At 38.3% G+C, this 27215-nt stretch overlaps 1 protein-coding gene across 1 annotated transcript in view; it reads right to left on the bottom strand.

Moving 5' to 3' along the window:
* Positions 1–1274: 1274 nt before the first annotated feature.
* Positions 1275–27215, bottom strand: part of LOC150083781 (EF-hand calcium-binding domain-containing protein 6-like) — a 208138-nt gene continuing 182197 nt past the window's right edge. The window contains exon 17 of the mRNA XM_090378599.1: positions 1275–1553. Within this exon, the coding sequence (XP_090234725.1) occupies positions 1275–1553 (279 nt within the window). The remainder of the gene's footprint in view (positions 1554–27215) is intronic.

The following is a 27215-nucleotide window of genomic DNA, read 5'->3' as shown; positions in this document are numbered from 1 at the left end:
ATCATGCAATAAATCCACATAAGCCTTGCTAGTGTGTGAGGACAGGCCCCCAAATTCCAGTAAATATCTGGGAAATTAAAATCCCCCATTATAAGACTCTCTGATTTACTGGCCCACTCTATTTCCCTGTACAATTTCTTATTATACTCATCAGAGTCATTAGGCCTATAGCACACTCCTACTCTCAATTTTGATCTCCCAATGCCTATTGTTGCCTAATTTTTTTTATTTCTTGCATTACTGCATTTAATTTTTTATTTTTCACTATTCTCCAAAAATGTACTGATATAATGTGATTGAAAGTGGCATCCAGTTGGAAAACTATTACACTGGCAAGTCATCCAGTTGCAAAACTATTACACTGCTACTGAGATGGGGAAGGATGGTGAAGGTCCCAATGGCTTTGGTATGGTTTAGTATGGTTGTTAAAGATCAAATGAGCCCAATTCAGAAATCTTGTGCAGGAAGGGAGGAAACAGAATATGTTTTATGAAATAAATAAATAAACAAATAACAATAATAAAAATAACCAATAAACCATTTTTTATAATAATTCAAACATAAAATGAATATTATTTACCATTTTATAATGTGAACCACATGACAAGAAGAGTCATATTTGCCTATGCTTAAGACTAAAATTATAACAAGAAAAGGCGATTACAGGATCTATATCACCTTTTCTACCCATATTTACAACAAAAACAAAAATTACAAAAACGTGTCACTTCCAAAATGGTCACCTGTTATAGCCATTAACCTTCAGCTGGCCAATAAAGCAGAATAGAAATGTTACTAAGGTCAGTCAGACCCGGTGCCACTACTATGGGGCTAAATAGTTTTGTAAAGCCACTGTTGTATGAAATGTTCTACTTTCATTATATGAAATGAAAAAGCTTCGTTTACACAGCTTTTTCAGTTTCTGAGCCAAATTTTCCTTAGTTTGTATGCAGTGAATGTGTATATTGAAGATGATTAAAATTCACCACTCTGTGAAAACCATTTTATTGTAGTGTACTATCCAAATGATTATTTTATATATAAATATATAAAAATAGAATTTTTTTAAAGACAAGCTACGTTATTCCTAAGCAAGGTAAAAATCATACACAAAGGAATATTTCCATAGATACTGCTAGAAAATTTAACTATGGAACTTTATTCATCTCACTTCACAAAAATATTTACATAAACAAACAGGCAGTGACTTTGAAATTTGTTAAAAAATCATTCTTCTGCAGTTTAAAGTTATAAATTATACAAATGTTTAATTTTCATGCGTACCATACAAAAACTTTCAGAAAATCTTTATAATTAATAGTACCTTCAAGATTGGGATCAAAATATTCTAATATATGAAATATTTCCTCATCTGAAAAAAAAACACTACTCAGCCGTAGCACAATTTGAAAATCAGTAAAACTTATAACTCCAGTAACTTTAGGATCCATCCTACGAAATCGGTGACGAAGTTCTCTAAAATGCTGTAAAACAGGAATTTTCATAGAAGAAAATGTCTTCACTAAATTTGGTGCTTCTTCAAGAATGGCCTCCTATATTCATAAAAAAATATATAATTAATAATGTCTCTAAATATATAATTAATTGCAGTCAATCAAATCCAATTAATTAGTAATTAATAATGATCTGCAAGAAAGCAAGCTTATAACAGCATCTTTCATTTTCATAGTGATTCCAAAGCAAAAAGGATTGGAATTAATACTGTTCTAGTAACACATATGGGCTGAAGGTTGAGAAGGCAGAAAGTTCTTGTTGAGACATTTGCCTTTAGACTTGAATTTCTGTAGACTGTAATTTTTTGGATATACATGTGAAGGCAGATTATTCCAAACAGAAATAGAAAGAATAAATGATGATAAGGAAAACGTGAGTAGACGCTGATCAACGGATGCACTGGTTTGGAAAAAGGAAATGGAATTACAAATGTTAATTCAGAAGAACAGTGCCCATGGAAATACCTGTACCTACAGAAAAGGCATATGGCAGACACTGAATATCTGTGTGTTAAAGATTGCAAAGAGAATGTAAGTGATGGTTATTAATTAACTTGAATCTCCTCTTCTGGAATAAGGTTACAATTTTCAAACAAGATTTGGAAGTGCCACCACAAATATGAGAACAATATCTCCAGACAGGACTAACTTGTAAAGAGTCAGTAGCTGTATGAAAGAAAAGAATTCCAAGAAAAAAAAAAAAAAAAAAAAAGAGGAAAAAACCTAGTTTTTTTTTTTAATTATTCAGATGAAAGAAAGTAACAAAACTCATGCCAATAAAGCCCAGAAGTTAGTTATTCTTAGTAAAAAATATGTGATGCATTCTGAAATTTTAAGTGCTTTTAAAAATGAGTATGGAGAAAAAGAGCCCTTTTTTTTTGTGCAACAGGAATAGGTTTTCGAACAGGAATGATTCCAGGTGGTGAACTTGAATAATAGATTGTTGATCCCTCCCAGGGTGAACTTCAATATTAGAATGCTGATCCCAAGATGGTGAACTTCAATATTCACCATCTGGGGGTGGGATCAGCATTTCAGTTGGTGAATATTCAACGAGTAGCTGTGTGAAGAGCTGGAGTGTCAAACTGAAAGTGGAATATGGTGTACTATCACAAGTAATAGTTGTGGACAGGATTTCCTGTCAATGGAGGTCATTATCATATAGGAGGAAAAGAGCAGGTGAAAGAATACTGGCTATCTAAGTGGATAAAAAATAGAAGGCAGACAATAAGACACGTGGATGTGTTTTTGTAATGGGGAGCACCTGGAACATTAGTTCATCTCTGCCTCATATCTCTGTGAAGAACAGTACCACTGTAGAAGGGCCAGAAATGAGTAGTGTATTATGTGTGTATGTTCTGTTGTTATGTTCTGGCCTCTTGGCTACGCAAAAGCATTGGTCACCTGAGCAAATGATTCTGGGTACTTGTCCACACCACAGGAAGGTGGGCCAGTCACAATTCAAGAATCTGACCCACCTGATTAAGCAAAAGATGGGCCAGATTCCTCTGGGGGCCCACTCCAGAGGAAGAAAAAAAAAATTTTGTGGTGTTATTTATAAAAAAATAATAATAAAATAAATAAATAATAATAATAATAAATAAAACATTATGCTTCATATTCGTAGATCCTATAACAGTTAACCTCCTTTATAATAGACAATATCTTATCATCAAAACAGGCTTTATACAAATAAACAGATGGCTTAAGTTATACTTTGACCTACAAGTATCCTGAGCTTGTAAAGTGCAATGTTCTATATCATAATCAGTCCAAATGTATGCAGTTCAGTTCAAAGTCAAAACATTAATGTAAATGGCATCTCAAGATATCCACTGGCCTCTAATAGACAATGTGCACAACCTCCAACCAACGATGGTTGCTCCCTATTAATTAGCTCCACCAGCCAAAGGAGTAGCATTATTCACAGCTGTATAACTAATTCTTCTTCTTGTGAAAACATCAAATACAAACTGTTGAAGAGCAACATAAGAATCCTTGTCTCCCACCAGCAAAGTTTCATGCCCACGAGATGGGGTAGAAATAGACAATGAAGAACATCTCTAATGTCATTATATAGTGGACAATCAAATAAAATATGGCTCCAATTTTCATTTTCTCCCATTGATAGGCTTCCATCCTAGAAAGACCAAAACGACATATTGTTTTAATGTCCCGTTAAAAGGAAGGATGTATATAAGTCTAAAGAGAATGAAACAGTTTCTGCTTTGCACAAAAGGTCACCTCGGAGAAGAAAGTCCTAGTAACAGATCTGACAGATGACGTATCCTAGCGGATCCGCCACAGATTTATCATTTCATTCCACAAATGATTGAGTTCTTGCTTAACATCTGAGTGAATATCCAGAACTGCACCCATAAATTCAGTTGATATTTGGTTTTTAACCTATAACAAACATTTCTATAAGCTACATGAAGGTCCAATGGCAATACACCTGCAAGAACCTGTGGTGCAGAAGTTGAAACAGTACGACAAGCTTTTAACATACATAATAATATTGTATGTTGCATAGTAGCCAACTTCAAGTGAAATTTAACAGTTGAATTTAACTTCAAGCGAAATTTAACCCTATGAAACCATACCACTGCAGCATAAGTGGCCATAGGAAGGAATACGGCATTGTAATAGATTCTTATGGTATGTCTAGGAAGTCCCCAGTCTGAACGAGAAATTTTTATAATAACACCGGTGAACCTTCTGATCTTTGTTGTTACATTATTTAAATGAGAGACAAAATTAAGCTTTGAGTCTACAGTATGTCCCTGACATACATAAGAGATACGTTCCAGGACTTCTTATGCAAGTTGATTTTTACGTAACTCGGGAATGACTAACAAAATATTGCTACTATATCCCCGATAAGTCAAAATTACAAAAACTCCATAATATCCTCAGGAAGAATGAAGAAAAATAACTATACCATAACAATTAAAAACTTTATCTAGGGAAAGCGGTGAATTAACCAGAATGGCACATAAGAAAATAAAACATAAAAAGAAGAAAAAACGCATGTTATTGTACTATAAAAACTGATATGCAGTGGCGTAGCTACCATGTAGGCAGGAAAGGCAATTACCTCCATGCTCTGACCCTTTAGGGACCCGGCATCTTTGGCTGTCTCCTGTTTTTGCAATTTTCATTAAGTAGGGGCCCGATGTTCTTTGCCTGCGGGCCTGAAAAAGGGTAGCTACGCTACTGCTGATATGTTTTCGTATGCTGTGTAGGCTTTATAAGGGCTACTAAGGGAATCAAAACCAAAGTGCACATATTTAAGAGAATTGGTCTATACCACGCAATGAATCAAAGTTTATATACTTCAGGTGTAATAACTTAAAATGAACTTGAAGAATTAATAAGACACATTAGTCACAGGGTGTTGTAGGCTGAGTAGAGTTCAGGGAGGTAGTATCTGTTTCATATGCTTTTTATTTCCTCCTCATAAATTTTGCAAAGCAATCTTGAACATTTCTTTCTATTTTTGAGAAATGTTTGGTGTTTTTATCCATTCCTTCAAACCTAGAGACCTTTCTGAATTTTACGAAACATTTCTGCCATTTCCTTTAATTTGAACTGCTTCTTGGGTTGCTCCAGTTCCTCAATGGTTTTGGCTCTCCACTGCTCCTCAACTATTTGCATATTCAACCGGGCTAGGTCTTCTGTTTTTAAATCTTCACCTCATTCATCCACAAGCTCGTCTACATCTCTGTTCTCCCAGACCAGCTAGTACTTCTGGGCTAAGTTTACAATTTCTTTGGCAACAGAAGACATCAGCTCATCATTATTGAAGCCTTCATTGTTAAGCTTGAAATTTTTTAGAAGATTTTTCCAAACTCCGCTCATACAAGTTGTCATATCATTCCAGGCTCTTGAAATGTTGCGTATTCCATCAAGAATATTAAAGGTCTAGAGTGTAATTCTCAGAAGAAATAGCCAATGGGAAGCAATGGGAAATGCAATCCTGCAACACTGTATTCCATATAAGTGATCCCAAGATCCCTGGGGACACTCTCATGAAACTTCTTTAGACATCTCCTGAAATTTAGACTTCACTAAATATGACTTTTCTACACAAAACCGATATTGATTAGAGAACAGCATATTTCTTGACTGAAGAAGATCAGTAACACACAGTCATTAGACACTCTAGCAACTTTCCAAGTTTTGGCAAAAGTGCAATAGACCTATAAGATCTAGGGAATATGATCCAGCACAGTGCGCTGAGAGTTTCTCTAGGGGCTTTCAGAACCTCCCCAGTTCAGAGCCTTTATATCGAAGCTCATGAACTACCTTTACATCCTCGGAGGAAAACATTACTTCTGATGTATGCCGCAAAAATTCGCAGTCTTCCCTCCCACCCTAGTTGGAAATATCTGTATAATACCAAATGGGAGTCATTTTACAACAGTAAGCCAAATGAAAACCGACCTGCTGCACTTAGACTTAAAGAACTCACTCAAGCATGGAATATAGACATCAGCAATATATTTCAGGCCATGACACCTCCTGATCTGCCTTGGACAAATATTTCTGTTAATTACGACGATTATTTTCAACAGTGGGGTAAGAACACCTTGTCGCCCTCCAATCTTGCACAATTACATGAAACTCACTCTTCTAACTCAGAGGCCTGTAAAATCTATACAGATGGATCAAAAACTGAGACCCAAGTAGGTGCTGCAGCAGTCTTCCCTTCATTCACCATTTCTGTTTCATTACCAACAGAATGCAGTATCTTTACTGCTGAGCTTTATGCTATTAATTTAGCTCTTGATCGGATAACTGAATTTTTAATTACGACTACTTTAATATACACTGACTCACTCAGTGCTGTCTCTGCCATAAATACTAATACCAACTCCTCTCACCCTGTAATAAAACAGATTCATTCTAAGTTACTTGCCTGTAAGGAATTGAACCAAACTGTGACATTCTGCTGGATCCCAGGACATTCTGGAATAGCCGCCAATGAAAGAGCAGATCATGCAGCCAAACAAAAGCCTTATCAAAAGCCTTTCTAAGATCCAAGTATATAATATCAAAGTTATTCCCTGCATCCAGTTCTTATGCAGTCACAAAAGAACTGGATGCAGGGAATAACTTTGATATTATATACTTGGATCTTAGAAAGGCTTTTGATACTGTTGCACATGGAAGACTGCTACACAAATTGGAGCAGTGTGACATTGGAGGCAAATTGCTGCTATGGATAAAGGGGTGGTTGAGGGGGAGAAGACAGAGAGTGGTAATCAATGGACACTGCTCATCGTGGACTAATGTTATTAGTGGAGTCCCTCAGGGCTCAGTGTTGGATCCATTATTGTTTTCTGAATTTATAAATGATATTGATGATGGTATATCAAGCTTAATGTCCAAGTTTGCAGATGATACAAAGGTTGGCAGGGTTGTCAAGGACACTACTGACACTATGCTGCTGCAACAGGATCTGGAAAGGTTGAGCAGATGGGCTGAGAGGTGGCAAATGAAGTTTAACATTGACAAATATAAAGTACTACACATGGGAAACAGCAACTCCAGAGCAACGTATCAACTCTGTGGTACTACACTGACAGTGGTAGAGAATGAAAGGGACTTGGGGGGTGGTTGTGCAGGCAGATATGAAGTTCTCTGAGCAGTGCAGACGGGCTGCAAGAGTAGCTCATGGAGTATTGTCAATGATATACAGGAATTTTTCCAGCAGGGATAAGGAGGTGATTATTCCATTGTATAAGGCAATGGTCAGGCCACACCTAGAGTACTGTATACAGGTCTGGAGGCCTCATTTCAAGAAGGATGTAGAGCTGCTGGAACGAGTACAGAGAAGGGCAACAAGATTAGTGAATGGAACAAAGGGGTGCTCTTACAAAGAAAGGCTTAAGTTTTGCAAATTACAGTGTCTGGAGACTAGGCACCAGCGAGGTGATCTGATAGAGGTGTATAAAGCCTTGAATGGTTTAAGCATGCTCAATGCTGATGGGATTCTTCCTCTAGCTCAGAAAAATCACCTGAGAGGGCATAAATTCAAATTGAGGAAAGACAGATGTAGGATAGACGTGAGGAAATTTGCCTTTAGCCAGCGGGTGGTTGATTGGTGGAATCGACTTCCATTCCTTGTGGTGGAGGTTGATAGCCTAAATAAGTTTAAGGCTCAGCTGGACAGGTATTTGGAACGAACAGAGGGGTAAAGTGGAAGTGGGTTTTTTTTTTTTTTTTTTTGGCTGATGCTGCATAAGCTTGCTTTCTTGCATCAAATGCCTCTACTAATGCTAATGCTAACAACCAGAAACCACTATTTCGCAGAATTTTCAAGTTCCATATACAGATTACAAACAGATTATCCATAAAGCATGTTATAACAGCTGGTCATTAATCTGGAATGGTTATCCAGGAAATAAACTCTACCAAATAAGACCAGAACCAAAGCTGTGGCCCTCCAGCTTCCAGAAAAGCAGACGAGAAGAAACAATTTTAGGAAGGCTCAGGATTGGGCATACTCATCTCACTCACCTGTATCTGTTAACTAATGACAGCGCTCCATAATGTACATCATGTCAAGTACAACTGAGCATTCGCCATTTGTTAGTGGACTGTCCCCACTTTCAAACATCCGCTTAGACACTTTTAAATCGTTTACTAATATGCAGACATCAATAAATTTAATGCAGATTCTGGGAGATGATCCTAATAAAAAAGAACTATTTACTTTCCTAAACCGGATAGGAATATATAATAAAATATAGTTATTTCATATTCACCATTAGAAAGACACAATATGGCCCAAGTAGCCTATGTGTCGTTAAACACAACAACAATATAAGATCTAGGATTTAATGCCAGTTTATCTGGTTTTTTAATCAGTTTTAAAAGTACAATTTTCCACATATCAAGAAAGAGACCTTCTTGGAGACATTTATTAAAAAGCAAAAGCAGCACTTGTGGATGCAATTTCAATAATTGCAAAATAAATATATTTTCAATCAGGTCTATCCCAGGACATTTCTTAATATTAAGCTTTTTAGCAACAGAGGTTAACTCATCAATGGTAAATTCTTTTGTCTGGATGTTGGTGGTATAATGTGAATTTTCAACTCGAATATTTGAATGTACAGCAGAATAAGATTATCCACCGGGAATAGTCTGTCAAGAATAACATTAACTGTATTCATCCAATCAGTAATCTCCAGGAAATCTTCCTTCACATAAAGAATGAATCTTATTACGAGATACACAGTCATCTAAAGAATGAATCTTATTATATCTTATAAATAAGACCCCAAGGATTATTATTACTTGAACTTTTGATAAAACTCCTTCCACGTTTCCCGCTTATGTGTGGCAATAGCCTTGACATAATGTTCTTTGAGTGAAATATATATTGAGAGTAAAAATAAGCTACTTCATCAGAATGCCAATCCCTAAGTCAATGCTGATATTTTCGATGGGCTTGATGTACCATTTTCCTTAAAGAAGATAATTCTGAGATCCACCAGGAACAGGTCTTTAAACTAATCTTTTTCTTGCTAGCCAATTTGCATGAGACAATAAGACAAGAGAATTTAAACCAACATGATCAAAAGATATTGGTGAAGGTATATCAGGCTTAATGTCCGAGTTTGCAGATGATACAAATGTTGGCAGGATTGCTATTGACAGTAATGACAGCATGCTACTGCAACAGGATCTAGAAAAGTTGGGCAGATGGGCTGGGAGGTGGTAACTGAAGTTTAACATTGACAAATGCAAAGTATTGCATATGGGTAGGAGCAACCCCAGAGTAACCTACTAAATGTGTGGTACTACACTGAACTGTGTTTTTAGTGGAGAAAGAAACAGAACTGGGGGATAATTGTGCAGTCAGAAATGAAGTTTTCTGAGCAGTGCAGACAGGCTGCAGAGCACATCATTGGGTCTTGTCAATGATATACAATTGCTAGCATGGATAAGGTGGCGATTATCCCCTTGTATAAGGAAGAGGTGAGGCCACACCTTGAGTATAGATACAGGTCTGGAAGCCTCTTTTTAGGAAGAATGTAGAGTTGCTGGAATGAGTACAGAGAAGGGCAACGAGATTGGCGAGAGGGAAAAAAGGTTTGTGCTTACCAAGAATGGCTTAAGTTCTGCAAATTGAAGTGTTTGGAGACTAGACACCTGCGAGGTGATCTGATTGAGTTGTATACGGCTTTGAATGGTTTGAGCAAGCTCAATGCTGATGGGATTCTTCCTCTTGCTTAGATTACACGCTTGAGTAGGCATAAATTCAAATTGAGGAAAGGCAGTTGCAGAATAGATGTGCGGAAATTTGCCTTTAGCCGGCAGGTGGTTGATTGCTGGAACAAACTTTGATTTGTTGTTGTGGAAGTTGACAGTTTAATTAAATTCAAGGAAGTACTGGACAAACTCTTAGAACAAATAGATGAGTGAAATGGGAAGCTTTTTTTTTTTGGCTGATGCTGTATAAGCTTGCTTTCTTGCATCATATGCCTCTACTAATGCTAATGCAAAAGGAACAAAGGTCTTGAGAAATGTTGTTGCACATTTCAGTATCATAAAAAATTACTACCTAGCATTGTCAACTCAGAAAGCTAATTTAGATTTAAAGAGGAAAGAGAAATTTTTAAAAATTTTCTACTTTTCCAAAATATTTGGAAAAGAAGGAAAACAGAAAACATGGGAATCTATATAATAATTTGCTTATGTCCCTCTGTCCAGAACACTCTTTGAACTAAAAAACTCAAAAGACCAAACAAGCTTTTGACCAGATTGCTTTTGCAGTAGGTTTTATTTAGCAGTAAAATTGAAGGGAAAAAAAAAAAAAAAAAAAAAAAAAAACACACAATTTACATTAAAATTTTCTGACTGATTTTCAAAATTTCTATTATTTTTTAACAGTTTCGTTAGTTTTGGATAAATATTTTCCATGGATACACTAGAATAATTGCAATTTTGTCTGTCAATAATTGTAATTTTTTTAGAGGACAATGTAGTCATGCACGTAAAAAATAATCAAATTGCATTTTTAGTCATTTTTTAAAATATATTTTATTACCCAGGTCCATGCCATTGACTCCTTAGCTAGCAGCGAAGGGAGCCAAGGGAGAAGTTTTTGTAATTATTTTGATATTAATTTTTACTTCTCTGAAACAGTTTTGGCAAAATATTTGCCACTAGTGTTCTAGTATTAAAGGAATTTATTATATTAAAAAAAAATAAACAAAAAAAAAAACTCAGCCATAACTGCAAAGTATCATGTTCCTTTAGTATAGCAAAATCAGATTAATGTGATTAAAAATAAAAATTTAACAAATAAAATGAAAATCAATTAGTTTATGTGGTACATGAATAACAAATAGGAGAAAAAAACATCCAAAAGTCACAGGTTATGAGCAACTATAAATCATGTTACATAACATAAACATTAATTAACAAAAATATAAATTATATTGTGTAACAAAAGATTTTCTATTATGCAATATGAATAATATTTTGTTTCTCTAATGAATGACTGCTCTGGAAGAATATCAATAATACCCAGGTACAAGATCTTAGGATGTAACAAGTATAGGGCAATGTGGAGAAAAATCATGAGTCAGGGTTAAATTTGAAAGTGTCTGCAATTCTGCCAAGACACAATAAGAAGGGATACATAGGGAGAACCTTGTTGATCATTTTGGATCTGGAGAGATTGTGATCATGGAGTAGAATTTTTCTCAGCATAGTCTATGCTTGTTACTGCTTCTACAGGGATGCAATACACTTAAATAGAAGGGGTGCAAGAATATGCTGATGCTATCGAGGCAGTGTTAGGTGGGTTGGAAAACTGCTAGCTTGGAGGGGGATACACAGACTAATAGATTAACTTCTGGTACGCAAGGTACCAGTAATTTCAAGGCCTTCTGTGGGTCAGCATGAAACAAGGAAATACATGGGCTGTGTTAGAGTAACTAAAATATAAGAACAGGTGCATGTATACTTGCATGTACACCAATGCTAGGAGCATAGTAAATAAATTTTGATGAATTTGAAGTGCTGGCCAAGTCATCAAATGGAGACATTGTGGGGATATCAGAGACATGGTGTCACTTGGATAAAAGGGATGCATAGTATATAGTGTTTCTTGTCAATTGGCTCAGGGGGTCTCCCAAACTCTTGATGCAAGCATTGTGACTGTACAAACTCTGCAAAGGCCAGATGGTGTGTCTTATTATGTAGTTTGCATCATGTATTGTTGGGGTAGGTTGTTTTGTTGTTCATCCAGCCATTTGGCCAAGGGGCTTGTGGAAACACTACAGTCTCCTAGTTTCCATCCAGCACCATGGGCCAGGCAGTAGAATGTGAAAGGTCTCTGGCTGGGATGAACCCGAAAAAAAAAAAAAAAAAAAAAAAACAACACTGGAAGTTAAGGGATTTCTGTTCTCAACAGTCCCAGAAATAGAATGGGCTAGTACATCAGAATATCTTATAATGGGGATTTTAACTTTCCAGATATTGATGAACTTGTGGATTCATCATTAACACACTTGTGGGACTTTTGTGGATTTCTGGATGACTGTCTTCTGTAGCAGCATATTAGAGAGAAAAGAAGAGATGGCAATACTCTTGTGATGATCAGGAGTGATTATTCATGCATTAAAAATCTGCAGATAAAAGAACCACTAGGTGGCAGTAATCACAGTGCATTGATGTGGGATTTACTTAAAGATGTAACTACTATCAAGGATAAAGGAAAGGGTTGTACTTTTGTACAGTGGTCTCAAGCAGTTTTTAAATTCTATACAGCGGGACCAACTAATGATGTTACCAACAAAAAAATTCTAAATGGGAAAGCATTTGGATAAATAATCATAGAAACTACAGGGCTTTTCATACCAACTAAGAAATACTATTGAAGGCTTAGACCTAAATGGATGTTGGAAGAGCTATTGAGACACATGGCAGAGAAGAAAAATGCATGGAATACATATAAATTATACAGGTAGATACATCTATGGTAGATAGAAACCAGTCTGCAATCAACTCACAAAGGTGGTTAGGCAAGCTAAGGCATATTATGAGAAGTCTCTTACAAAGAACCAATAAAAGCAGGAAAGACTTCTTTAGTTATATTATCCAATGCATGGCTCAAGTGGGACGCTCATCCCTGAGATTGAAGGATTCGTGCTGGCCATCCAAGACCAGGTAATGAACACCAGAAACTATAAAAAATACATCGCAAAGGAGCCCAGAATGTCAGATGACACATGTCGACGATGCCACCAGGCCTCAGAAATGATCCAACACATCACTGCAGGGTGCAAGGTGATCACCCAGAATGAGTACACTCATAGACATGACCAGGTAGCCAGTATAATACATCAGAACTAGCGAGGAAATACCAGTTGACCAAAGGAAATGTACCATACTACATGCACGAACCCCAGGCTGTACTAGAGAACCCAATCCACAAGCTGTACTGGGACCACGCCATAATAACGGATAAGACCATTCTGCACAACAGACTGGACATAACCCTTGTGGACAAGATGGAAAAGGATATCTACCTGATTGACACAGCAGTGCCCAATACTAGCAATGTCCAGAAAACCTATGAGGAAAAAATTAGGAAGTACACGAACCTGAGATGTGGGGTCAAGGAAATGTGGCATATTCAAGAAGTAATGACCATCTCGATCATCGTGTCGACCACCGGTATGGCGCCAAAGACCCTACATAGCAGCCTAGCAGCAACAGGTCTCCCAGAGAACACCTACAAGGAACTCTGAAAGTCGCAATCCTGAACACCTGTAGGATAGTCAGAGAGTTCCTTGACCAACAGTAACACCAGACATTACAACCACCCTGTGTACTTAGTAGCAGTACTCGTCACGGAGTGGAATCCCCCAATCAGCGAGAAAATAATATAAGAACAACAATAATAATAATTGTATAGATTCCATTTCTAGCACACTTCTAGCATCTCCATCCCTAAAATATTCCAGTGTGAAAGTAGATGCAAAATACCTACTGAGTTTGTCCACAAACTGAGCAGGATTATCAATGGTTAATTCATTCATATCTAGTTTTTTTTTATTTAATTTAAAAATTCATTTTTTAATTTAAAATTTACTTTAATTAAAACAAATTTCAAGCTCTGCAGTTCATGTAGCATTTTTAAAGTTTGTATTCTGTACCCTGCCTAACTGTATCATTTTATTCTGTATTCTCTTTCACTGTAATGGGGAAAAAAGATACAGATTAAAATATAAATATTAACTAACAATCAGTATATAATACTGTATACTGATTGTTACATATTATATACAGTATTTAGTAAATAATATTAATTAATATATATCGTTGTATCATAAATACAGCAGACTCTCAATTTACCAGGATTGGTTTAACTGGGACACTTCGAGACTCCAAATAAAAAAAAATAAATAAAAAAAAATCAACCAGAAATCGTAAAATTCAAGTAATAACTAAAATAGGTATAAACAGATATTTTGCAAGTCGTAAATAAGCGACGAGAAGTGGCGTTATAAGTCGTCATTGGGAGATTAATGTGCCTATTATCTTGCTACTCGCGCTGTCTTCACACCCTCGCTCAAAAAAAAAAAAAAAAAAAAAGAGGAACAAATCTTTAGTTTGTTTTAGAGTGTCGCGTCGATTGTTGTGTTCTGTCGCGCTGCAAAAAGACAAATTTTGTTTCGTTATTTATGTCAGGGATGTCGAAATTTTTTTTAATAGTAAATATTTATTTATTTTTTGTTTAGAAATTGCAAAAATGATGGGTAAACGCAAAAGAGTTGTGCTTTCAGTTAAACAAAGACTTGAAATTATTCTAAAGTCTGAAAACGATGCATCCGTTTAACCTCTAATGAATCATTATAATGTTGGTGACCAAACCATATGCGACATTGTAAAAAATAAAGTGAAGATATTAGATTTAAAATTGACATCACAAAAAATAAAGGGAAGCATCGTATTGGACACACGAGTAGTACGTGGTAAGGTTTTTATCTATCGCCATAGTTTTTACGAAGGTTGCTGAACATTTTTCGATACAGTAAATCCCTGACTTACGCAACTACGGATTTACGTAAATTTGTTTTCATTCAATTCTTTTTTTTTTTTTTTAATTTTTAGGATTGTGAAATTTAAAGCAACAAAAAAATAATAATAATAAGCAAGCAATAATGACGATCACGGCATGCACAAATTGCACAAGTGAGGCTGGAGTAACAAGCAAAAATATAGGAAAGAAGAGAATATTCTTACAATTATTTATGGTTTTTTTTTATATGACTGAAGATTTCATTGAAGGGGGGGACACACTTCACCATAATAACGTAAAAACCCACAAAATTCCAGTTATTGGTATTATCACAAATGCAATAAGATTGAGTTTACTACCCGTTTATAATTAGATGCACGAACAGAAAAGCCCAGTAACCTGGAAGGTGCAAATTGTTTAATGGCAGTGACCTCCAGAAATGTGCTTTAGTAAAATGCGAGCTCGCACAGGGTGATAATAGTAAGTTTTCACCTTAACCTTGTGAAGATGTTTACAGAAAATTCATTTTGACCGTTATCATGGTGCCGACTAAGAGAATTACTAAGTGATAGCATTAGTAATCTATCAACAAAAGGAAAGCGATCGATTTGGATCAGAAAATTAAACTAGTAAAGATGTATGAAAAATGGCCAAACATTAACAAGTATCACACTGAATTCAGATTTGTAAATAATAATATAGTAGCAATATGTTACTAGTCATTCCGGAGTTACGTAAAACCCGACGAAGTAAGGAGTCCTGGAACATATCTCTTACGTATGTCGGGAACTTCTGTATTTTTGGATTAACCAGGAAATCGATTATCCAGGATTTGTTTTTTACCATCTATCCTGGAAAATTGAGAGTCTACTGTAATATTGAACTGGATATGAAATGTACTGGTTTAAACCACCTTTAGCTTTAATAACTGTATAAATATGTTGTGGAGAGTTATCTGCCAAATTTTTGGTAAAGACTTATGGTATGATACCCCAGGACTACTCTGTCATGTGTACGAACCTGGGGGGGGGATTCACACCAAATAAGTAACCATGTAGGGGAGGGAGATGTAAAGGCAGCCAGGGAAGCAGATTAGCTGAAAAACATGAGTAAGCTAGGCAATGCAATATAGAAAGATGTTTGAAAGAATGAAAGAAGTTTTGGTGAAAGAGAGTGACCCAGTATGAGAGCAAGAGAGAGTGAATGAGTGTCATGGTAAATGGGAATGAGTGAAGGAGCGAATGTAATTGGCCGAATGAATATAAACTTAACAGTAACTCATATTAGTTTATATACACTATACTAACAAAAAATTATTCTAATACTAGCAATGCAAACAAACCCCCTGTACTTAACAGTAACTCATATTAGTTTATATACACTATACTAACAAAAAATTATTCTAATACTAGCAATGCAAACAAACCCCCTGTATTCCACCCCCCCCCCCCGGGCCTGAATAAAGTTCCAGGGGTCTGCTCCTGAACTGAAGAATAATACAGGTAGGACCCATTTTACGACCCTGTTCCAGCAAAACAAGGTCGTAAAATGAAAAGTCGTAAAACAAGACCAAATTATAATGTAACTGAATGAGATAGGTTCCAAAATTCCCAAGCATGTACTAATATTTCTGTACTTTATAAATAATTAAATATTTTAAACATTTAATGCACGTTTTATTTATACTTATACAGGTCGGCCATCACTAATCCGGTTCCACCACTAATTCGGACATAATTTCCATGAACATAATTTCAAATTTTCCAGGTCACCGCACCGACCTGCCACTGTTTTGGTGGTGGTTGCAGAAAAGCTGTTGGCGTGAACTCAAACAGTGGCAAGCCATTCCTACTTGTTTTTCTGCATTTATTATTATAACCTGCTCACATTTAGTCCCAGCCACGGTTCCAATGCATAAAGGAAGTACCTCTCGTGGTGTAAAGCGCAAACACCGTTCATTGCCCATAACAGATAAAGTTGAACTTCTGAAAAAACTTAACAGCGGTGTGTCTGTGAGAAGTTTAACTCTGCTTAATTGTAAATTCCAGCAATTTCTCTCAGTTCCTCTTATTTTAGTAATTTTCTTTTAGCCATTCCTTTTTAGATCTTTTTATTTATTTTTAATTTTTTTACAACGCACTTGCAGAAAAACACAACACAATATGATGGATAATACAGTGCGCTAATGAACTTGTTTTCACAAAATCTCCAATATTACTGACAAACTTATTGCTGTTTCAGAGTTTATTTTATCGCAATTTGTTTTATTGCAGCACTCGCTGTGCGTGCAATAAACTAATCACAAACGACCTTCATATGTATGCTGTAATAGTGTCATACATATGTGGCCGACACATGGCTTCTCAAGAAATAAAGTAACCTACTGGGCCACATATATGCAACATAAAAAAAATTTTTTTTTTTTTTTTTTTTGATATTTTAAGCGAAAAAACAACAACACTGCCATTACAATATTTATTTTTGAATTACTGATCAAATTATTTGCTAAATATTTTTTGGCCCCTGGGGAATTTTTTTCTTAAACTAGCTTGGCAGTCAACGTGTTAAAGGTAGGATGAGGTGGTTTGTTGTTGGGCAAACTGTATGTGCTGAAATAACCACCTGTGATCCGGCACCCCCACAGGTCCCAACGCAGCCAGATTACTGATAGTCGACCTGTATATAAAACAATTAATAAAATAAAATTTTAACTTACTTTGGTCCTGTGGAGTCATTGCTTCAGTATGTATTTACTTCACTGATATTTTATGTGACAATGGCATAATGGGGTGATATTAATGGGAGGTTCCTGGTTGAGGGTCATTGGGTTCTGAGCATTCCTTACACTTCTTTGTCAAGAACTGTAGTATTGCTGTCTGGCGTGACTTCCTACTTCTTTCTTCCAAGATGTTATAGTAGGGCTTGAACATCATGTTGACACCTCTTTGGGTGACACCTCTTTACACCATGACTCTTCAGAAACTGGTCAACATCATCTGGATCAACATTGTGAATGCCAAAATCCTTAGCCATGCGAGAAATGTCTTTAGCCACTTCCGAAACTGGCACAATCCTTACAAAAATCAACCACTGCTTCAGGCCACAATTTACAACAGATGCCATTCATGCAGCACTGTGGCACTTCCTCCCAGGCAGAATCAATGTTTGTGATGGCATTCAGGATGTTATACGACTTTCAGTAATTCCTCACAGTTATATCAGACTGAACAGCCTCAACAATCCCTTTGAAAGTCGTACACAAATAATATGCTTTAAAGGTTGCAATTACACCCTGGTCCATCGGTTGCAAAAGTGAAGTTGTGTTGGGAGGCAAATACACAACCTCAACTTCCAAATGGTCATTGTAGATTTCTTGGATGTTGGCTGGGTGTCCTGGGGCATCATCCACACCAACATGACTTTGGGAGGCAAGTCATTTGCTGCACAAAACTGAGCAACCTCTGGACAAAAGTACGAGGTGTACCATTCGCTAAAAATTTAGTCTCCCATGCCTCTCCTCACAGGCGATGTACGTCCTACTTACCAATTTTTTCTAACAAAGCCCTGTTTCACCCACATTAAAAACTAAATCAGGGTGGTAGTTGCCTTCGTCTATTAAGCTTTTAAATTCAGAAGGATACTCTTCCGCCATTGCAATGTCAGCACTAGCAGCCTCACCAGACACTTTCACATTGTAAATTTTAGAATGGTTTTTAAACCAATGAAACCACCCTTGGCTGGCCATAAATGTTTCAGTGCTACCAGATTCCTCACATACTTTGTCAAAAAATGACTTCGCCTTGTCCAGAATTATGCCTGTGTAACAGGAACGTTATTTTGGTTCATATCGTCACTCCATAACACTAACATTTTCTCCACTGTCTTACTGCATTCTGGAGGATGACACACTTATTATCCCTGTGTGTGTGCACTTTATTTTATCAACATTGTTCATAATCATTGATACAGTAGAAGACACTAAACTCAAATCGTGACAAATCAAAGCCATTTTCTCCTTAATTGTTAGTGTTTTACACTCTTTTTGCCCCCCCCCCCCCGGCACAGACACTGCCCTACACTTAGAGCTCATGGTTACACAAAAATTATTATTATTATTATTAATGAGAAATAGCACTATAATAACACTGTGTAACCCGTTAACAATTGAGGGAAAATTCACAACGAAACCAACATGGCACACTGAACGTAAACAACTCTCGGCATCGCTATCATTCCACCCACAATGCACCACAAAAAACAAAAGAAACATCTAGTGCATGTTTGGACTCTCAGGTGTTGCCTCAATGTGTTACTGAGTTGCAATTTTTTTCTTTTTTCAATTTTTTCAGGTAATATTTTGAAACAGTCGTTTATGTGAAAAGTCATAAAATGAACAATCGTAAAATGGGACCTACCTGTAGTAAGTTGAGGTGCCCAGAGTGTGCAGTACAGAAAGAAAGAGTTGAACAAATGAAACTAAAGCCAGATGAATGAATGAGAATGTAAATGTGAAAGAGAAAGAACACAAACCATAAAATGTTATAGTGAAGTGTATACTAACCGTAGTTTTTCATTTCCAATAACTTTATTTACTTAACCTTAATCATTATGTATTAGTATATTAATTTACAGTAGACACCATTTCATTCCCCTCCCCCCCTGGTGTGTGAGAAAGAAGATGGATGAGTGGGGGAAAAAATAAATATAACTTGACAGAAAATGTAAGAAAAAGGCACAAAAATAGAATGAAAGTAGTGTGAATGAGGATTATGAGTGCAGCAAGTGTGTCTCTTCCCCCAAATAGGATGATGGGCAGATAGACACCATGCTATGGCTACTTAGCCAGAGTGGTATGGGTTGCTGACACTGGCAGGTGCCTCCGTAGCCAGGTGAGCAGGAGCAGCAGTGCATAGCGCGCACACACTTCTTGAGTAGACCAGGGTTCGAGCTGGTAACCACCAAATATGGAGGATGTGGAAAGGTCAAGGAATGACCACCTCATATCCCTGGAGCAATATGGCCTTAGTTGCTAATGCTCCTAAAAACGAAATAACGAAAACAGCCCCCTGGCCAGTGTGCGATAGAGCACCAATGCAGGCACTCCTACATATGGATCCCATGTAGGAGTGCTATTTGTTCCTACCACCTGGTTTGGTTGATTTCTCCCCCCACCCCCCAACCTGGGTGGCACCCACCCCTCTCACCTGGTGGCTTTTTCCACTACCAGCTATCATATCCTACCCCCCAGAGCAGGATGAGTATCCTGACCTGGGGGGTCTCCCGTTCCCCTCCTTTCACTCGAGTGGGTACCTTCACTACTCGGCGACTCCGTAGCCAGGTGGGAAGGAGCAGCAGTGCATAGCACACGCTTCTTGATTAGACCGGGGTTCGAGCCCGTCATCACCAATTACGGAGGATGCGGAAAGGTCAGGGAATGACCACCGCATATCACGGAGCAATATGGCCTTAGTTGCTAATGCTCCTAAAAAAACCAAATAACAACAACAACAACCTTCACTACTGCCCCTCTATCCTTCTATCACTTTCTCCCCAATACCACCTCCTAACTTTCACTTTTTTTTTTTTTTTTTTTTACTGGGCTCTCCCTGTTTGTAGCCTAAGCTGCCACAGAGTTCGCCTCACCAGTGCTTTACACTCCCTACTGTCCAGCCCACCTGATCATGGTGCTGGACGGAAAACTAGCAGTTTTTGTGTGAAAACACAGGCCTTTAGGCTAATAGGCTGGAAGAACAACACAAACACTCTCTAACCTACGTAAATCTGTCCTTTACAGAGTTTTGTATTCATCACATTGCTTGACACAGAGTTGGGAGAACCCCTGGAGCAGCATTACAATTAACACTATACACTCCATTCCTCCTTCAGAGCAATGGTTTTAAAAATACAGCCTTCTCAAGTATGCCCAAATCAGGTCTCATTTATTCATGCTCTTACTGATCAAAGTGGCACCCAGAAATTAAGCTATATCCACAGTCTAGATGACTAAGCCATGCTATTATGTGGCCAGTTCAGTCTTAAGAGTAGGTAAACAGAAAATTCATACCGAGGACTACCATAATCAAGTATAGATTGGTTTTCCTAAGTGCAGGAAAAATCTGATTTTCTAGAGAGAGCTCTATCATTCTTGCTCAAGGCCAACAAATTTAGATTCCAGTGAGTATAAGGAATCCATCATTCAACCAGGGAGTCCATCAGCATACCATAGGAATGCTTATACACACCTTGGATGGGGAGGCTTGGGTGGATCTGTGACTATTCTGCCTCTGCTTAATGGGCCAATTCCTCCAAAGCTTCATATGGGTAACTGCATATATGTCACCACTGACTAGCCATATAATCCTCTTCAGAAGATAACATCCATCACATCACCACATCTGTTTGATGCAATGTAAGCAAACAACTAGTCTCAGTAGCCACGGTATTTGTCATAAAGCTCACATCAATGGTCAATATCTCCTTGTACAGATTACTGTTGACAAAAGGATGCACACCAGCAGCTTAACAGAGGTATACACTGACAAACTATTAGTGCATATTAGCATTAGTAGAGGCATATGATGCAAGAAAGCAAGCTTATGCAGCATCATAAAAAAAACAAAAACCGCTCCCATTTCACCCCTCCGTTCATTCTGAATAGCTGTCCAGCCTCAGCCTTAAATTTATTTAGGCTATCAACTTCCACAACAAAGGACAGAAGTCTGTTCCACCAACCAACTACCTGCTGGCTAAAGGCAAACTTCTGCACATCTATCCTACATCTGTCTCTGCTCAATTTGAATTTATGCCCTCTCAGGTGATTATTCTGAGCAAGAGGAAGAATCCCATCAGCATTGAGCATACTCAAACCATTCAGGACTTTATACACGTCAATCAGATCACCTCGCAGGTGCCTAGTCTCCAGACACTGTAATTTGCAAAACTTAAGCCTTTCTTCGTAAGAGCAACCCATTGTTCCATTCACTAATCTTGTTGCACTTCTCTGTACTCGTTCCAACAGCTCTATATCCTTCTTCAAATGAGGCCTCCAGACTTGTATACAGTACTCAAGGTGTGGCTTGACCATTGCCTTATACAAGGGGATAATCACTTCTTTATCCTTGCTAGGAAAATTCCTGTATATCATTGACAAGACACTATGAGCTACTTTTGAAACCGTCTGCACTGCTCAGAAACCTACATATCTGTCTGCACAATTACCCCCAGGCCCTTTTCGTTCTCTACCACTGTCAGTGTAGTACCACAGAGTTGATACGTCACTCTGCGGTTGCTGCTTCCCATACGTAATACTTTACCTTTGTCAATGTTAAACTTCATTTCGCACCTCTCAGCTTTTCTAGATCCTGTTGTAGCAGCATAGCATCAGTAGTGTCCTTAACAACCCTGCCAACCTTTGTCTCATCTGCAAACTTGGACATTAAGCTTGATATACCATCATCAATATCATTTATAAATACAGAAAACAACAATAGATCCAACATTGAACCCTGAGGGACTCCACTAATAACATTAGTCCACGATGAGCAGTGTCCATTGATTGCCACTCTGTCTTCTCCCACTCAACCATCCCTTTATCCATAACAGCAATTTGCCTCCAATGCCACACTGCTCCAATTTGTTCAGCAATCTTCCATGTGCAACAGCATCAAAAGCTTTCTAAGATCCAAATATATGATATCAAAGTTATTCCCTGCATCCAGTTCCTTTGTGACCACATCACAGTATCCAATCAAATTGGTCAGGCAAGACTTTCCCTTCACAAAACCATGCTGTGTCCTTGCTATAACTGAAGTCTTGTCTAGATGATCCTGCAGTGCTTCTTTAACCAGTGCCTCCAATAATTTTCCTGGAACAGAAGTTAAACTAACAGGTCTGTAATTACCTGTCTTCCCCTTTGATCCACCATTGTGGATTGGGGTCACATTTGCACATCTCCAGTCCATGGATACTTACTCTAAGTTCAAAGAAGCTCTCATAATTATGGCTAAGGGTTTGCTTATTTCCTTTGCTGCCTCCTTTAATATAACTGGATAGATCCCATCCACCCCGGGTGCCTTTTTTATGTTTATCTTCAACAATTTCTCCTCCACTTTCCTCTCAGTTATTACAAAATCATCTACCTCACTGCCAGAGTTTAACTCACTTCTGGCATTCCTCTCACTGATTAACTCCTCATGCGTGAATGTAGATGCAAAATACTCATTTAGTTTGTTAGCCATCTGAGCAGGATCATCAACAGTTGAACCATTAATATCCAGTGGACCAATCTGATTCATCCCTTTCCTTACATAGGTAAAGGACTCTTTGTTGTTTCTCTTTGCATCCTTTGGCAAAGATTTCTCATAATCTGCCTTTGCCGCCTAATCTTGTTTTTTTCTCTTTGCATTCTTTGGCAAAGATTTCTCATAATCTGCCTTTGCCGCCTAATCTCCTTTGTGACTTTGTTACAGACCAGCTTATATCTATTATAGGCTTGCATGTCACTCATTAATTTTTACGTATCCCATGCATTTTTCTTCTCTGCCATATGTCTCATTAGGTCATCTGACATCCATTTAGGCCTAAACCTTAAACAATATTTCTTACTTGATATGTAAAGTCTAGTAGCTTCCAAGATAAATTCTTTGAATGCTTCCCATTTTGAATTTGCTGTTGGTAACATCATCAGCTGGTCCCACCGCATAGAATTTAAATACCGTCTCAGACCACCGTAGTCGCCTTTACGAAAGCAAAAACCCTTCCCTTTACTCCTGATGGTAGTTACCTCTTTATCCCACTTCAGCACCCTGTGATCACTGCCACCTAGTGGTTACTTTATCTGCAGATTCTTAATGCATGAAGAATTACTACTGATAATCAGATCAAGAGTATTACTTCCTCCAGTTGCCTCCCGAACATGCTGATGTAGAAAACATTCATCCAATAAATCCACAAAAGGCTTGCTAGTGTGTGAGTGACTAACCTACAAATTCCAGTCAATATCTGGGAAATTAAATTCCACATTATAAGACTCTCTGATTTACTGGCCCACTCTATTTCAATGTACAGTTTTTTATTATACTCCTCAGAATCATTAGTCCACACACTCCTACTCTCAATTTTGATCTCCTAATGCTTATGTCACACCAAACTGACTTGACACTGCACTGTCCAGCGATGTCGACTGGCTTCACTTCCTTGGATTTTATGTGTTTCTTAACTAATAGCATAACCCCTCCTCCCTTCCTATCCTGTCTATCCTTCCTGTACTCCAGATTAGCATCACTGGGATCTAACGCCCATACCTTGGTTCCAGGGTTACATCTGTGGAATCCGGCGTGTGCAGCCGTGCGCCGTGACCCGTGGAATGCGGAAAGGGGGATCCTGGTGGTTGAGGGGCCCAGCCTTAATACACCACTTTGGCCCCTGCTTCGACAAGACGGGTGGTCCCGGACCGGCCCGACTGGGATCAATTGGCGGGTGGTTTTTACTGCTAGGGTCAACTGCGTTCCAATAAGTCTCCCTCCCTTTGGTCCTGGGACGTGATAAAGACTTATTGGTAATGTGGGTATGGTGTTCTAAGCGAACTCGGCGTCCCATTCGTGTACGCAGTACCTGCTAGTTCACGAGTGGGTATCCCCTCGTAGGGCTCCGTGGTGGGTGAGGTACTTAGGCATCAGACACTTTCTCTTTACTCCTATGAGTAATTTAAATCCCATTTCTTCTGGGGCCCCAGCAAGGCCCCTACCTAATCGAGATCATGACACAGATAACACCTCTGCAAAAAGAGCCAGAACTGAGGAAATACCACCACCATCAGTGGTGGTATTTCCTCAGTTCTGGAGAATGGAGAATGAGGGAAAGACATCGCTTTCCCTCATTCTCCATTCTACCGGAGAGCAGTCCATTGGAAAGATGTCACCCTTCTTCATCCAGAAAGGATTAGAAGGGTTGGCAGGTTCACCAAAATCTGTAAAAAGACTGCGTTCTGGCGACCTTTTGGTCGAAGCTTCTACCACCAAGCAAGCGGAAAAAATCATAAAGTCTACATCCATAGGGGGAATACCTATCATCGTAACCCCTCACAAAACTCTAAATTCTTCACGTGGTGTCATATCAGACTGGGAACTTCTTCATGTTTCTGAAGAAGAGATCTGCTCTGAATTAAAAGACCAAGGAGTGACAGCTGTCAAGAGAATATCGATACGGAAGGATGGGAAACTCGTCCTTACCCGAGTTCTTATCCTCACGTTTAACACCCCACGGCCTCCAAGTTCCATCAAGGCAGGCTATCTAAACTACCCAGTGAGGATTTATATCCCAAACCCACTGCGGTGTTTTAGATGCCAAAAATACGGCCACTCACAAACATCTTGTCGTGGTAACCCTGCCTGTGCTCGGTGTGGTGTTAAAGACCACGAGAGCAAAGAATGTTCAGCTCCAAAACCGATCTGTGTCAATTGCCAAGGAGAGCACCCCGCCTACTCCAGAGCATGTCAGCGGTGGAAGGATGAAAAAGAGATTCAAAAGTTAAAAACAGAGCTGAATATCTCCTACCCAGAGGCCAGAAAACGTATCCAACCAATAAATAGCGGGAAACCTTCATATGCCCAGAAGGTTTCTGCAAAGTGCACTATTGGGACACAAACTGAGATGACTATACCACCAAGAGAGTCATTCACCCCGATTGCACGCTATTTGTTGAGTTCACAAAAGCCCACCAAAAAAACACAGTCAGTTGCCACTCCTATATCCGTACCAAAACCTACCAAAACTACCAAAACCAAGTGGTAAAGAGCCTCCAGTAATAACAGAAACAATGGATGTAGAGAACAAGGAGGTACAGGATGAATCAGTCTTGGAACTCTTTGCGGAGGAAGAAATGGACACAGGACAAAAAAGATAAAGCCAAGACTGATAAAAGTAAGCCCTCAGCACCTTGGAAGCCGCCTGATGGATCCACCAAGCCAAAATAATGGCAAAATTATTACAATGGAATTGTCGTGGATTCCGGCGAAATACTGATGACATCAAGGCCTTCCTGCAAAAGCACGAGCCAGTTTGCTTTTGCTTGCAGGAGACTTATCTAAAAGCAAATGATGATCCCACCATATATAACATTACAATCTTTCGTAAGGATAGAATTGCGGATGGTCCTGCTCATGGAGGAGTGGCTATCCTTGTGAGTAATCAGACCTACTCCCTTCACTCACTTGGGAAGTGGAGGAGAATCCATACGGAAGTGATCTCTTCCCTGTGATAACCTTGTTACACAGTGGGAGACCGTGTCTTCCTTTTAGGTTACCACGGAGGGAGTTTGATCAGGCTGACTGGAATGCCTTCCAACATCAGGCAAATTTTGACCTCAGTACAGTCAGTCAGTCAGGAATTTAAGATCTTATGATACCATCTGGTTGAAAGGTTGGTGAAAAAACGCTAAGAACGTAATATGAATATACCCAACCTCAGAGGCCTATTTGAGGAGTTATTTCGATGTTACGGCCATCCAATTATGCAATGCATCAGGGAGTTTCAGAGACATAGTGTCAAGGAGGCTAAACAGGAACAACATTTGAGGTTTGCACACCAATGTAAGACACACAAACTTATACCGCGAGGCTTTCTAACAAAGCTACCTTTTGAGGATGAGCGATTATTTAACGTCGCCAGATGGTATCATAAGAAGATCTTAAATATATGGATTGGAAAATTACATAGGGACTTACATAATATTAGGAAAGAAAAAAGACAGTGCTTTGAAGGAATAAGGGATATATTGACACCGATGCACCTATCAGGTGTGATTAGTGTAGTGACAGCTAAAGTAAAGCATATTTCTGATAGCTATAGACGGAGACAAATAGGGAAGTTTGACAGGCTTAAAGAACAAAGTAAGGTGAGAGACAATAATGATAATATTACTAAGGATTTTGTAATTAATATGAGTAATAAACAACTAACTAAAGAGCAGTTGGAGGTCCTAAATCTAGGACCAAAATTTGCCATGGTACCGCCCAGAATACCCGTTGCAGAAATTGCAATGGGTGTGGAAAGGGCCATAAATAAACTTCCCGTAGATATAGCTAATGAAGCTCGAGTGAAAATAGCAGCCATCCTTAGTCAAGCTAAGAATGCTCCTTCCAATCTTAATGTGAAGCAAAAACTAGCACTAAGAAGCCTTAAACAAGATGATAGTATTATAATTTTACCCGCGGATAAAGGCAAAGCAACGGTGGTTCTTAATAAAGAAGTATATAAGAATAAAGCGTTGAGCTTATTAGAAGATCAGACAACCTATAAGGTTATCCAGAAGAGTCCACTTCTTAGTCTGGAGCGACAAGTGAACGGAATGTTGCAGAGTTGGCTTAAATCTAATAAGATTTCTAAAGAACAATATTGGACACTACATGCTACAGGTAGCCAAATGCCAAGGTTTTATGGCTTACCCAAAATCCACAAAGTAGACGTGCCACTCAGACCCATAGTCTCATTTATAGGTAGTCCGACGTATGCACTTTCGGGTTTCCTAGCCAAACTATTGTCTCCACTAGTAGGACTCTCTGAATATAGTATCAAGGATAGTAAAGAATTTGTGCACTTTATTAGGAGCCAGCGTATAGAAGAGGATGAAATTATGATATCATTTGATGTAA

Source organism: Mastigoproctus giganteus, chromosome 7, assembly GCF_048544385.1.
Source record: "Mastigoproctus giganteus isolate SK-2022 chromosome 7, ASM4854438v1, whole genome shotgun sequence".
Taxonomy (NCBI): domain Eukaryota; kingdom Metazoa; phylum Arthropoda; class Arachnida; order Uropygi; family Thelyphonidae; genus Mastigoproctus; species Mastigoproctus giganteus.
Note: the sequence above shows the minus strand (reverse complement) of the source record. Positions and strands in the feature narration are given on the sequence as shown.